This window comes from Diadema setosum, chromosome 12, assembly GCF_964275005.1.
Source record: "Diadema setosum chromosome 12, eeDiaSeto1, whole genome shotgun sequence".
Lineage (NCBI taxonomy): Eukaryota > Metazoa > Echinodermata > Echinoidea > Diadematoida > Diadematidae > Diadema > Diadema setosum.
In genome coordinates, this window is record NC_092696.1 from 16,454,245 (window position 1) to 16,469,600 (window position 15,356).

Below are 15,356 nucleotides of genomic sequence, written 5' to 3' on the forward strand. Positions count from 1 at the left end.
CAAAGTCATTCTGTTTTCTAATCTGTGAGCATTGCCATGGTGACGTGAGTGCGACTGTTCATGACTGTGTTTTTAACGTTAGATCTAACCTGCTACGTTAACATTAACCAATCTGTAAATTTAGCTTTTTTTGGTCTCTCAGTTTTCCTAACATCTAAATATCAAGTGGCTAAAGGCTAGCTACACCTAACGGGCAAAATCGTGAAATAGGCCCCACAGCAGTGTGCGTGCACCCATGCGTTAGCAAACAAGGGTAGGTCCTAGGGTTAGGGTAAGGGTTAGGGTTAGGGTAAGGGTTAGCCTGACCATGCATTAGTGTTTAACCTGAACATGTATTAGTGTTTAAACGTTGAAAACGACCGTCACTATTGACGGCAAAATCACATAAAATGCCTTTTATTTTGTTTGATTTTAAGAGTAAGATAATTTTTACCACTCACCTACAGCGTATTTTCCTGATGGTTGAATTGAATTCGGCGTTTTGTCGGTATCCAAACCTTATTGTTGAATTTTTCGGAATAGATCGTGCGGTGGCATCTTTTCCTTCGAGAGCTTCACAAAATCAACAAACTACCACGCATGCGCAACCGAAGTGGTTGCGTTTTACATACGCCCGTGCGCCCGTGCATTTGTGTTACGTACGTAAAGCTACAGCACTCGTATCCGCGCGTGCTGCGCCGGCAATGATTTGACCTTTTTATGGGTCACCCTAACTGCGACCAGCCCCAACACGCAGTGTTGGGGCTGCGCATTGTAGCAGATATGATCATGACAGGCGAAGTATAGCGCCTAAATATCAATATGAATTTGCAAAAATTCTGTAATATGAAGACTTACAGGTGAAGTTATAATGTTGAAGACTGACTGCGTTCAACTTTTGGTCCTGCCAATATTCCATTTCTGCTCGAATTGATGAGTTAAATACGACTCGGTCGAAAGGAACTTGGGAGAACGACATCTTATACAGTAAATGGATTTGAAACTTGTGCGCATGCGCTGGCCGTCAATTCATCTGTACAGCGGTAGCTTTATGGCAAGGCCGTATCATCATACTGTTGTGGCAAACCCTCTCGCTGTATACTTGTATTGCGTTGCTTTCTGGGTGGGTATGCGCGCGCAGGCCTTGTCAGAAGGCTAAAAGCATTGCAACTCCGCCCAGCACATGAATATTTACGTGCGCAGTGTACTGCATACTGATTTCGAAAATGGTGAATGGGATGGGGAGCTAGGAGATGGACCTGTAAAAAAATTTTTTTTTCAAAATCATTGGACCAGTGTGAACAAGAACAAGGTGAACGTATGGTAGGAATTAGATAAGAATCTTATGTATACTATAAAAGTAAGTTTTTTTCTAGTGAAATTCGAAACTTACGGAGGCGCGAAAATCTGTGACAGACTGTGTATGTTTTTCAAGCTTACCGATATAGCACTCTATTGACTCAGGACGCTCCCACAGTGTGTAACTGTGTACACGGAGCGTCCCGGGGTTAGGGTCACCCCGACTAGCTACGTTGTTATGAGAGTGAATGCCATTCAAATAACACGCAGATGAGGAGTGAAGCAATATGGACGTTTACAGACCTGACTTTAGCCACAGATTTCGGTGAGTTTTTGATGTAATTAAACAAAAAATCGCATACCGATTTCTGAATGATTATCATAGATTACGGGGATTCCTTATAGGCCTAGGCCTATTTAGTTTTCCACAATTAAAAATAGGTTCTATTCATGAAGGAAACGCACACCCACCGCTGAAAAATAACGTCTGCGAAGGAATAGACGTGCAGCCGCTGTCTTAAGTTGAAGCGACAGGCCGACAGCGGCTGCACGTCTAGTTAGGGTATAGCCCGACCAGACGCTGTTAATACGCTACGCGAATACAGCGTCTGACCAACGAGCGGGCACCTACAAAGTGGGGAACCACAACACAACTACAAAACTTATGAAAATTTATGCGTTCTTTATAAACAATGTACACGTTACCAAACGTTACTCACCTTAAGTGCATGCTTGTATTACAGAAGGTTCGTAAGTCCATTGAGAGCCCTCGTGATAAGTCCGTGGAACCACAAAATGATACTTTCTGGCGGATTCCCTAACACCGTCAGGGTTCATCGTTGCAGAATTCAAAATGGCGCCTTGATCTCTGCGGAAATCTTTTGCGTGCGTGCGATGCGCTGCTTGAGTGTTGGTGTAGCAGCACGGTCGACAGCGCGACCTTTTGAAAGGGCATTCAGATCATGTGACCTCCCGGATATTGGAAATGGCCTGGCGTGAAAGACGATGTACCGTTCGTGAACCGTTCACACATGCTGCATATAACCATCATTTTAGGTAAGTTATTAAATCTAAATTTCAATATTCATAGCATAGATCTGAAGTCTCATTATCATTTTGTTCGTCAGATGAGTTTGAAGCGACAAAAAAATGATCTAGGCCTAAAGTATCAAAATTCAATCCGATCGCATGCGATCGTTGGACCCTCTTCGTGTTTGGAGCTTCGTTGGTACAGCCCTGTCGCGCTACGTATGTACAGCGGCGACTGGGCTGTGTATAGTTAGTTAGGGTAGGGCCTAACTGATTAAAGGGAAGGTAAACCCAAAAAGCAATGTGGATTGAGTGAAAGCAGCAACATTAGTAGAACACATCAGTGAAAGTTTGAGAAAAATCGGACAATCGATGCAAAAGTTATGAATTTTTAAAGCTTTGGTGTTGGAACCGCTGGATGAGGAGACTACTAGAGGATATGACGTATGAGTGGACAACAATACAAAGAAAATATAAAGGATATTCAACAAAAATTCACTTTTCTAGAATTATGAAAGAGCAGTGGACCAACCGCTTTCAGAAAGCAGGGGGAATAATTGCTACCCTTAACATATGTCAATATCAAGTTGATGGAATTTGTAATTTTCATGAAAATTTGATTTTTGTAGTATTTTCTTTATATTTTCTTGATATTGTAGTCCACTCATACGTCATAACCTCTAGTAGTCTCCTCATCCAGCGGTTCCAACACCAAAACTTTAAAAATTCATAACTTTTGCATCGATTGTCCGATTTTCTTCAAACTTTCACTGATGTGTTCTACTAATGTTGCTGCTTTCACTCAATCCACATTGTTCTTGGGGTTTATCTTCCCTTTAAGGGTTAGGCAAGGGTTAGGGTTTAGGGTTAGGGAGGGTTGTTCCTGTCGAGGGACATTAGGGTGTCCTGACCAAAGCAAAAAACGGGAGAAAGGGAGGACGAAAGATGCTATACTGTGGAAATCGGCCCCACCGCTGTATCAATCTCGCGTAAACGCCGTTTGGTGGGGCCGCATTCACGAGTATTAACTATTAGGCCTAGGCCTATATGTGGAAGAAAGCCCCATTGAGCTGCCGTGCTTATCTACCGATGAACGCCTCACGGTGGGGCTGAATTCACGACTCACGAGTAAAACAGGCGAGCCGCCGTAGTATACAGTAAGCAAAGTATTTGTACGGACACGCAGTGGTGGGGCCTATTTCACGAGTATGCCTAATAACGTTAGGCTGGGCTTAGGACAAGGTCTAACGTTAAACGTTAAGGTTCTAACACTTAGATTTGTTAGGCCTACCTGATCCGGGCTGACTGCCCTGCTGCAGCTGCTGACCGCTGGCAATCGCAGTGTTGGTCGCTACATTAGCCAAGCACTGTGCACAAACTGTGTGCAAACAGGGCAGCAGTCGCGGCTGAACTTCGGCAGAATACGGTCTGTTACAAGGCCTGCAGACTGTCTCCACGAAATTATTTTGAGGTTCTTGTCCACTTGTGCTAGGCTCCATCCTGACGACCTGGACCGAATGCACTTGATTTCCTCAAAGATGAACAAAACGCAGCCGAAAAGTACGACATTCATTAATCCATAGAAACTCAAGAGACCGTTCTTAGAACACAGTGCTTGTGAGGCGCCATTTCGAGTGCAATTACCAATCACTACTACTACTATGTTATACAGTACAAGTGAGAAAATACTGTGTGAAAACTCTTCGTGTGATAACAAGCTCGAAAACACATTATTAGCGCCTATGAGTTCACGGGTCGTGAAATGCACTTTGAATGGGAGTCCAGTGGTGGATCCAGAGGGGGCGGGCGCACCAAGCGCACGTCCCCGCTTTATTTTTTGATAAGACAAAAGAAATAAAAATGGAAAAAATGGGGGGGGGGGGGGGAGGCATGTGCGCCTCCTTTATCTTTTATTTTTTGTCAAGGCGCCTTCCCTTTACGGAATTCCTGGATCCGCCCCGGAGTCATCCCACGAGCCTGACACCCATGAGTCACTCCAATGCCCTTTGCAAAAAGGACTGGTCCGTAAGTCATACTTCCCACGAGAAAAAAGCCCCTGAACCCGACATTAGGCAGAGAAGTAATTGTCACAACTATATAGGCTATAAAGTATTTAATGTTCACAGTGTTTTGATTCCTTCATGAAGAACGTATCTCACTGAGGGGTGAACGTTTGCGAACGTAACGAATTCTATGGGAAATTTTAGGTTTCTCTGACAGAGTTCGTTGACAGTTGCAATCAAAACTGATTTTTTTTTTAAGACTAATAAAGTGTCATTATTTATATTCAAATGTTATTTTACTGGTAAAGGAAGTTGTTTTTTTTTTGTGGGGGGGGGGGGCGAGTTGATAATGAAATAAACGAGTGAATGAAAATGAATTAAACCAACCGGTTACCTTTTCCATTTTCGATTTAATGAATCCTGTTTCTTTTCCGGATTACTGAACATCTGTCAAGAAGACATCAATTTTTGCATACAATGCCTTTATTCGTAATGTATGTGATTGTCCTTGTTGCACGCCCTCCGAATCATGCAATATTCTCTCCATAAGCAACCATCGAAAGTCACAATGGGAGACATACACTGTAGGTCATCACAATAACTTCTTTCTAGCTCACTCAACCATGACTCATTGCGCAACCACGTCTTGCGAAACATGTCGCAATGATTTTTAGAACCTATCGTGACGACGTCATCGATTCGACACTGGAGAAAAATATCATAATAATGACATCCGTTTCGACATGTGCAATATGTTCCAATGACGTCATGGCTTGCCTTACCTTGGCGCTGTACCCGGATGATGTCATGGTCATGGTTGACCTAAGCATGGTGCAATGTTGTGATGACGACAATGGCCTAGGCATGGTGCAATAATGTGATGACGTCATGGCACGTTGGCCTCAGCATGGTGCAATATTGTGATGACGACATGGTTGACCTATGCATGGTGCAATATTGTGATAACGTCATATCATGGTTGGCCCAAGCATGGTGCAATATTGTGATGACGTCATGGTTGGCGTATGCATGTGTTGCAATATTGTGATAACGCCATGATTTGCATAAGCGTGGTGCAAAGGATCTCATCAACTGACTATTGCAACAGCGGTCTGATAATGTCATAGATAAGTGGATGGTCAGCTGGTGTACTTTTCTTTTTATTTTATTTTATTTTTTTTTTCGTGTGTGGATTTCCTCTTTAATTTTCTATGTGGGAGAATGCATATTTTGATGTGCGGATGATGGGGTCATTTTAGAGTGACGGACGAGTGCACATGCCCAAACGCTTTTAAATTCAAATTAAAATAAATTTATTAGGAATTTTCTGCATCAAACATAATCATATCACAAATAAAATACAGTCATTTCTATTTGTTTATAAGACAATGGAACATACAATGTGTACATCCGAATATAAAACTGAGATAATAACACGTCAATTGGAAACCACTCGGGATGAATCTCGTGTGAAAAGAAGCCAAAATTTTCTTATTATTTTCTTTATTTTTCTTGACCTTTAATCGCAAATATCTCCATTTGGCAAATATGGACTTATCGGTTTTTGCAAACAAACTCTTCATGTATTGGGAGTGTAAATGCAGAAGACTGTAATCAAATAAGCATAATATAAGCTTGAAGATATACGACAGCCTTGCAAGAGAAGGAAAAACAAAGAAAATGGACAAAACATGCTTATCAAAAATGAAAGAAAAGGCAAGAAAGAAAAAACAGTAAAAAACAGCAATAAGTTGGGCTTTCACGTGCCAGTCCTGATAAAGTTTTTTTTGTGTGTGTGTGTGTGTGTGTGTGTGTTTGTTTGTTTGTTTGTTTGTTTGTCCTATACGTGCATAACGAGCTCGTTGTGCAGCACGTTCCTCTGACCATCATATAGGCCTATACTCGAGATCGCGAGCGATGAATGAACACGGACATTTTTTTTTTCCTCGCTGGCCCTTCGGCGACCATTCGATAGGGAATTCAGGGTCATTTCGGGGTCAGGTATAAACGAATTATTTTTTTTCTCTCTCTCTTTGTTCTTTTTTTCTTTTTTCGTGAAATGATATTGTTACTGAAAGGTTGGCAAATGTAAATAGGTCCTATTACCGTATAACCTTTTTAAACATTGCAAATACTGAAGTTAATATATAATCAGAAATACAGAACATGCAGCCTGCGGCCGGTATGGTCACATGTTCGTCAACGAACACCTCGAAAATCTGTAATGGTGAAGTTAACGCTTAATCAGTTAAAACATAGAAGATATCATTAATGTGAAATTTAGTGACTTTATAGCAAATTGAAGGTCCCATTGCATGAAGAAAACTAAGATGAGTCTCAAAGATGTTTGATCTTCACACAATTCTCAGCTCGATATTTCAATAAAATGAAACATTATCAAATATAAGCAACCTTCGCAGGACACAGGAAGAGATCTCACAAAGATCTTCTGTTCTATAGTTTGGGGATAGGCTATTAGCTCACATTAACCGCGCGTGACATTGCGCACCCATGCATGTCTTTCGAAACATGTCGCAATATTACTACTTTTTGTAGTGCATTATTTTATCATGATGACGTCATCGATTTCGACACGTGGCGCAATATTATTATGGCATCATCAATTTTCGACGGGTGGAGGAGCAATACTATAATGCATGTCATGGTTTGTGATACGTAAACATTGGTGCAATGTTATAATGACTGGCGTCATGGTTTATATATAGTTGGCGCGATATCATGATAAGCATAATTAGGATGGCGCAGTGATGATGCCATGGTTTGCATTCTTTTACGAGTAAGTATCATTAGGATTTCATCGACTGTTGGACTGAAACAGGGCGGCCTGATGCCACATGGATAGAAGCCGGTAATGCGAGAAAAAGTTATAGGCTTGAATTCCCCGCCTAAAGATTTATCATTAATAGTCTGTACGTGTGGGGGAACGCGTATTATTATCATAACGTGCGGATGATGGGGGTAAAGAGCGACGGACGAGTGCGCACGCCATTTTACTTTTATTATCTTTTTTAACTGTGTTGGGCATTCGCCTGATAGTAAAGTTTTTGTTTTGTTTTCTTTGTTTATGTCCTTTTAGCCCGAATTCACGGGGTCATCCCACGAGACCAACACCCCGAGTCATACGGTCCTACATGAGACCGACATATATACATAGGTCCATGAGTCGTTGTATACAGCCCTAGAGTTCAACTACGCACAAAAGGCGAAGTCACGAGACGAACACTACGCAAAGAAAGCTCACGAGACCGACACTAGGCATAGAAGGCTCACGAGACCGACAGGATGAACCGACAGTGCCATCTACTTGTCAATTACAAATAATGTCCCTGTACAGGATGTTCCATTAAGAGGGAAATTACATACTTGGCGGGTGCAATTTTGTCACGCTGTCGAGGGAGAGATTGTCACTAATATTGAACGGCACAATCTCCCTATCACCGACATTAAGAATGTATTTCTACACGTGTGGCTTTAAGGAGACTGTTCTGTCACGCTATACGGGGAGCGACATCGTTACCATTTTTTTTTTGTGTGTGGATAAAACTGTCCTCATGGGACCCCCCCCCCAAAAAAAAAAGTATGAAAACATAAGAGAGGACAAGAATGACGTATATGGTTAAATTTTACTAAAGTCATCGTGCTATTTCTAGTAGGCTTTCCTAATTTCTAGCTAGACGGCGGACAGGATTTAGTTTTTTGTTTTGTTTTGTTTTTTCCCTTTTCTTTTTTGCTTCACAAAGTAGACCTTATTAGATATCCTATCCGTCTGATTTTAGAGGTCAATTTGTAAATTTCTCTGATAATGTATGAAATTCAACGGATGACAACGTTTTATATCGCAGCGATTCAACTCGATTTGTGGCTTGTGTTTGTAAAATTACTCTTCTCAAAACGTTACATTTTTCATCAAACAAAATAATAGTTTTTCATGGATGCATCTTCTTTTACCGAATTCTTAACGCTACTTTAATAGACAATTTCATCGTTATCTGTGAATTTATGCTTAATCAGCCCCCCCCCCCATCATTGTAAAGCAGGTGCATGTGCACTGCAGCGGTGGCAATTTGGTGAAAATTTTTCTTGTAGACAGTAAATAGTGAATTTATTTCATGCCTGGGTATCATATACTTTTCTACTTGGCTGATCTGAATGTCCACATCATTCTTTTTTCTTCTATAAGTAGGTGTAAGACCGGTATGGGCTTTGCGGAAAGGGAAACGAGGGTGTTTTGGCATTTTCGAAATGTTGAGGCATGTCATGCACTTTTACTGTTTTTTTTTTTTTTTTTTTTTTTTTTTTTTCAAACAATCACATACACAAACACAATTGAAGATCTTGAATTGTCCAGGGGGTGAGGGAGGGCAATATTGACGGGGCAATACCCTAGCAACTCTCCTTTTCCATCTCTTGTTTCTTCCTTATGCCATTATGTGGGCAGAGACTCCAACCCGAAGCACCTACTGATCTGGAGATTCTCCCGCCTGAAACCCTAGCAAACGGGAGACTCCAAGTTGATGTGTGCGAAGTTCCTAGGGTTTTGGATGCTCTCTGGTGCTATCTAAGGCTTATTTTTTCAACATACGATTGCAATAAAGTATATCCTTTCCAACGGGAGACACAGGGCCAGGGCGGGAGAAATTAAATCTCAAGTGGGAGAACGGGAGATTTTGCAAAAATGGCCGGTTTTCGGCGGGAGATCAACAATAATAATAATGTTATTGTTCTCTCAGTATCAACACTTGAGAAAGGGCGGCGAGACGCTCGAAAATTTGTGTGAAGAAATAAACCGTTGGTGAATACAGCATGAACTTTGTTGCAGCTTTGTTATATATATATATATATATATATATATATATATATATATATATATATGTATATTAAGAGTAAAATCAGTACTAAACACCGCAGGAGCCAAATGACATTTTGGTCAAAGACCTTTATCAAAGTCTTTGATAAAGGTCTTTGATTATTTTATCACCGAATCACATAGGCCTATTGTAAAAGTGGATATTTTCGTGTGACTTAAGTTTTTGCACTTGGGCGGGTAAGAATATTTTTCCCTGTTTTTGATTTTATGGAAACAAGGCATCACGCACAGTAACATATGTCGAGCTAAAAGAATTCGCGTCCTTTTAGTTTCATGCTACTTTCTGGTTGCGCATAATGCGCGAAAATTTCCACTTTTATAGTAATATTCTTTTTCTTCTTCTTTTGTTACCATTATTTTGGTTTTGCATTCTCCTAAATCCATGTGTTTCCTAGTCTTATATGAATAGCATCAGCGCGCTTAGAAACACCATGTATGGAGCACCATATAGGTGCAGTACTTTCTGGTTACGCATAATGCGCGAAAATTTCCACTTTTACAGTATAAATTATTCTTTTTCTTCTTCTTTTGTTACCATTATTTTGGTTTTGCATTCTCCTAAATCCATGTGTTTCCTAGTCTTATATGAATAGCACCAGTGCGCTTAGAAACACCAGTATGGAGTACCATATAGATGCAGATAGAAATTATTATTATAACTAAAATTTCTTGGACCGCATAAGTTGCTCAATCTCCCTCACTTCATATGCCTCATATACCAGGTCAATGTCAGTGTCGCTAACTCTTTCATCTTGGGAGTTTTACTTTCTAATCTTCAAACTTTTTTAAAATATTGTTAAGCCTTCTAACAAAGTGTTGCTAGAGGCATAATGTTTCTCTTCAAATTAAGTGTCTGCAGGTACTAAGAAATAGAGATTACATATAGGGACAGTTTGGGGCCATGGGGTCCATATTTACGGTTTACATTAAATATCTATCATGTACTTGTGAAAAAATGCCTATTGTGAATTACATTGTAACATGCATTAACTCCTTTCCTTTTTTTGAACAGGTGGTGGACCAAGACTCCACTTTCACAAAAGCCATGAGATGGTTCTGGAAGTCCTTCCAGGACCATGACAAATGGGATTCCTTGGCTCCGATTCGGAGGCAGGGAACATCATTTCTCTGGTGAGATACAATGATTCCTTAAAAGTTGCAACATTTAAACATGTGGTGGTGAGGGCAGGGAGTGTTCTAAATCTCTCCAAATTACGAGATCTGTAAAATCTTCTTGTCTAGAACCTTAAGACATAGAACTCAGTTTATATTTTGAGTACGTATATTGATGCCTGTAATTCCAATTTTTTAACCCTTTTTTTCTTTAAAAAAATTGAAGAACTAAGTTAGATTATACATTTTTAGTGAGTATAGTTTCAGATTTGTTAATGGCAGATCCAGGAGTGCCACTCAAACCCTACCCAACTGCTTCCAAGCGGGAGGGGTCTAATTGTGCCAAAATTATATATTTTCATCTTCTTAATGAAAATCCAACCCCATGTCAGGCTATCACCAAACTGTGTATTATCTTCTTTTGGTGTTAGAACATAATTTATATTGACATGAATTTGTAAAGATAACGGGCACCATTTCCCGTCTTGGTTTTTCACCTAACCAAATGCATTACCACAAGGATGGCAATGCATGTTATACAATGACCCCAGTACCCTCTTATTCCCCCTCCCACGGAAAAAATAAAATTCAAAATGGAAGTACACTGACAAAATGTGCTAGTGAGTGCACTTTCAACTTTCTCATAGTACATCATTGGGTTGTGCAGGGATCTAATGGGAGGCAATACTTGTATTAAAATCTTATTATTGGGTTAACTGCACATGCAGTCAAATGCACTGTATTCTATTAAAATGCAGTAAACATTGCAGGTAATAGGTGTTACAAAAACATTTCACAATTTTGATCCTTAATAGTTTGAAAAATAAAGATCAGATAGCACTGTCATTGATATGAGTAATAGCTGAATATTGTAGAATTTATTTTGAGGCTATTTGAATATGAGAGCACAAATCTGTTTCATTATATCCATGATTGATTTTACAGTTACGTTCCAGAATTTGGTCAAATTTGAACCCTCTGTAAAAAAATTGAACTTTATGCAGGAACAACGATGTGTATGTGAGTTTGTGCTTACAATGACCCTGAATAAAAAAAAACATGAATACTTTGAATAACACCTTTTCATAACTTTGCTGACTATACTCTTTTAGACTCTTGCTCCAAGGCACATCACTGCTTTATCAATAGTTCACGATGGATTACCTCCAACAAAATTGTACACTATTCAGCTATTTCACATATCAATGTCAGCGTTATGAACTATTTATGATAAAAATTGGGAAATGTTTTGGTAACACCTAGTATTAATGCCAGTATGATTGAGTTTTCATATGGACAACATGTCCTCATTGAAGCCCTCAAAGTTACCCACCCCCAAATTTGACATGTTCTCAGGAAGTAGTTCGCAAGAGTGCATGGAAGGTGAACTTGATATAATCAGGCGAGGATAGCCCCCTCCCCCATAGAAGAAGATGCCTCTAAAGTAGTTGCATGTTTTTATGACTCCACCATGAAATGTTTTCCTATACCGTAAAACATGACACATTTGGGGCATAAAATTTTCGTAAATTTGAGCTGATGGCATTTTCCGTGGCATGATTTTTTTTTTTTTAAATTGCCACTGGCATTCAAAACATATAATACACCTTGTGTAGACACAAACTTTCATTTGCATTTTAATTTCGCGAATATTTGCTCTCGCGAGATTCATGAAATGAAAATGCATGCGAACATTCGTCGTTTTACAGTAAATGGGTATAATATATGCAGGTACAGAACTCTGGTTCAGCAAACATCCACACAAATGCTTTGTTATGATTGATTTGATTTTTTTTAATTTATTTAGTGAACCCATAGGAACAACAATGTCATTATAATGCTTACCGCAAATAAGTATTTGATAGTGATGTGTGATAACAGAAGCATTAACATAAATACAAATTTTTCCACAATTTTTAGGGATAATATACATTGTATTTCAAACTAGACCTATGGAATTATAGCTTAAATAATGCAGACAATATATTTGAACTGACGTTAGAATTGATGTATTCGCAATTGCAAGTAATATATATATATATGACATTCTAATTTTGATTGCTTTTAATTTCCAGCTGCTTGATAGAGAGCAGGAGCAGCACCTGGATGAAGGACAGCAACAGCAACAAGACCAACAGCTCCCCATGCAACAACCATAAAATGATGTGCTACATCAGAATCAAGAGCAAGAGCAGAGACATCAACAGCAGCAACCACAACAGCTACCACAACACCAACAACAACCACAACAGCAACAGCAACAACTTCACCAGCATCAACACCAGCAGCAAAAGCAAAAGCAAAAGCAAAGTGTTAACAAGGGGAAAAAACGAGGTGTTGAAGAAGAACTTGTCCAAATAGAGACAGAAAAGCTGTCTCTGAAGAAACAGAGGCTCGAGATTGAAAGAGAAAAGTTAGAAGTGTTGAAGGAAAATTTGGCTGCCATCAAGAATGTGTCCGCAATTAGCAATGAATTGTAGATTTTCTTTTCAATTGATCTGTTTTTGTCAAACATTTGAGGTTTTAGATTTTCAATACTTCTGATTTGGTAATTACTTGTTTCAATAAAGATTCATTTTGTGTTGTTCAATCTTGAGCCTCTCTTCCATTCAAAACTCTTAGTACTTTAAATTACAAGAATACAAATGAGATTTTCAATAATTACAGTAATACAAATGTACTTTCACCTAATCCATACAACATGAAAACTGTATTGCATCTGAAATGGATAACTTTGAATCACTATATGATTGCTTCCTTCAATTATCTACCTAAAAAAATGGGTGGAGAGTCAATATTAATCTACAATGGCTGATATTCCATGTGGATCAGTTTGATGCTGAAGACGATGCTGTAATTAAAAAAAGAAATTACTCATTTAGACTTGGGAATGGAATCTGCATCCTTCACATCTTGAGGCATATGCCCTGATAATGGCTGAGCCAAATCACTGCCTCTGAGAGTTGCATTTGCTTTCAAAGTATTTCATGAAACTGCAATACAAATGTAATGCAAATTTTGGGGAATAAATTCTCTTTCATCCAGTAATTTGTGTAGTACTGGAATTTGTGAGAATCTATAGCATAAAGTGGTTAACACAAAATACAACTGTATTCTAATCTGTTCAGAAATTGGTTAGGAATGAATCCGTTATTAGTATTGCAGTCTGGGAAATAAAATCAAATTGTCCCTGAAAAGATAAACATGGAGCAATTCTAAATGTGACCATGTGATACAGCAGTTGTGACCTGGCATCAAGAAACAAAACAACAGCAAGGGGAAAATGACATTCATTGATTTTCAGTTAAGAGCAGATCTGGAAAGAACACACTTTCAGCTTTAATGCTGATGTATTACTAAATTCTAATGGATTCTGTTTATCTTAAAATTTGAAAGAAAAAAGAAACATTGGAAAAGTGTGTACTGAGAAAAGAGGCAATGAAGTGTAGGGTGTATTCAAAGTCTTAATCTAAACAAGCAGTGCTGTGTGCATTGAAGGAACCAACTACAAAGAAAAGAAATGAATACAGGAGTGAAAACTCCATTGCAACAATAGTAAAGGGATTATCATATCAAGGTGCAATAGAGTATGCTCTCTTCACACATTTTATCTCTGACTTATACTGTGAAAGCTATATCATCAACTTTTCAGAAGTTAAATTTCAGATGAAAGAAAAGAGAGTGTAAAACGTTCTTTTATGTAAAAGGGCCTTGACGACATACCTAATGTCACTTTAATATAAAACAAAATAATTCTAGACCATTTTTTGGAAAAAACAAGTCCTCATGTGAAATGAGTGCTTGCAACAGATTGTAGGTTTTGTGACTTAAAGGTAAAATTATTTATCAAATTAAATTTGCACGTTATGACAATACTCTTAATTCTACTTTCATGACATATCATACTTGAAGTAACATTTCAGTATTGATAATATGAACTTTCTTGAGGCTTGCTGTATTCTAGAGAAAACTGAAGTCAACCTGAAGCTTAATAACTTCAAAGTCAGAAGACTGTGACAAAATTCTTGTGGCACATCATTGCACAATCTATGTGAAGAAGTTATTAATGATGTCGTCACGGGCTTGTCTTCCAGACATTGCATCACGCACTTCATCATGCCCCTCAGCTCCATCTTCTTCAGCCCTTTCCTGATGGACATCTGGAGCCCTGTTTTAGGTGCTTGCTGATGTTGTGCAAGCAGGCACATGCAGTGATGACATCAGCAGCCCTCTGCGGAAACATGTGCAAACCAGAGCCAATCAGGCAACGAAATTTACTCTTCCATTGCCCATTCACCTGCTCAATAACCACTCGTGTGCAGCTGTGAGCTCTGTGAAAAAGAAATAGAGTGAATTAGATCATGAATTGTTAAAATGCTTTATAAAAATATTTGTGATCAATTGTAAAAATTTTTGAAACCTGAAATATTTTCCCACTTAGTGGGTCAGATTGCACAGTACGTGAAAGGAGCAGTCATATTCATATTCATAGATGTGAAGCATTGAAGGTTCAAAAATAAGATGTGTCACTGAATGAAAGCTGTATCAACTCTACTGGACCAGTATTATTTCCATTTGACATATTGGTATATCACAGGAGTGTTTTGAGACAAAACACATGTCACGCAATCCTGAAAAAAACCCTGTTGATTTGCATTCGGAAATATAAGAAATGTTTTAAGAAACTCTATGATGATGCACTTCCAGTTTGTAATGACTAAATTGCAAAATATTTGAAAAGGAAAACAGGAATCTCAGAGCAAACGTAGTTGTGATTACTTTGTGCTGTTAGATATTTGACTGGTTTACAATGTATTGGGCTGTAATGGTCGTATACAGTGTAATATTATTGCAAGAGAGTTTCACACATGCACAAGTGAACACATGTCAATCAGTATATCTCCTAGGGCACATTTCCGTCATCACTCTAAAAGCAACATACTACTGATGGACCAACTTGTGAACAAGGAGGCGTTTCAGGAATGAGAGTTGTGATGTATGGATACTGAGAAATATTCATTTTCCAGGCATTTTTTTTTAGTGGA

At 38.9% G+C, this 15,356-nt stretch overlaps 1 protein-coding gene across 1 annotated transcript in view; it reads right to left on the reverse strand.

Moving 5' to 3' along the window:
- The window catches only part of LOC140235758 (transcription intermediary factor 1-alpha-like), a 29,686-nt gene extending 25,872 nt beyond the window's left edge, over positions 1-3,814 (reverse strand). Inside the window, exon 1 of the mRNA XM_072315769.1 lies at positions 3,599-3,814. Coding sequence (XP_072171870.1) covers positions 3,599-3,806 — 208 coding nt within the window. The 5' untranslated portion in view covers positions 3,807-3,814. The remainder of the gene's footprint in view (positions 1-3,598) is intronic.
- Between the last annotated feature and the right edge of the window lie 11,542 nt (positions 3,815-15,356).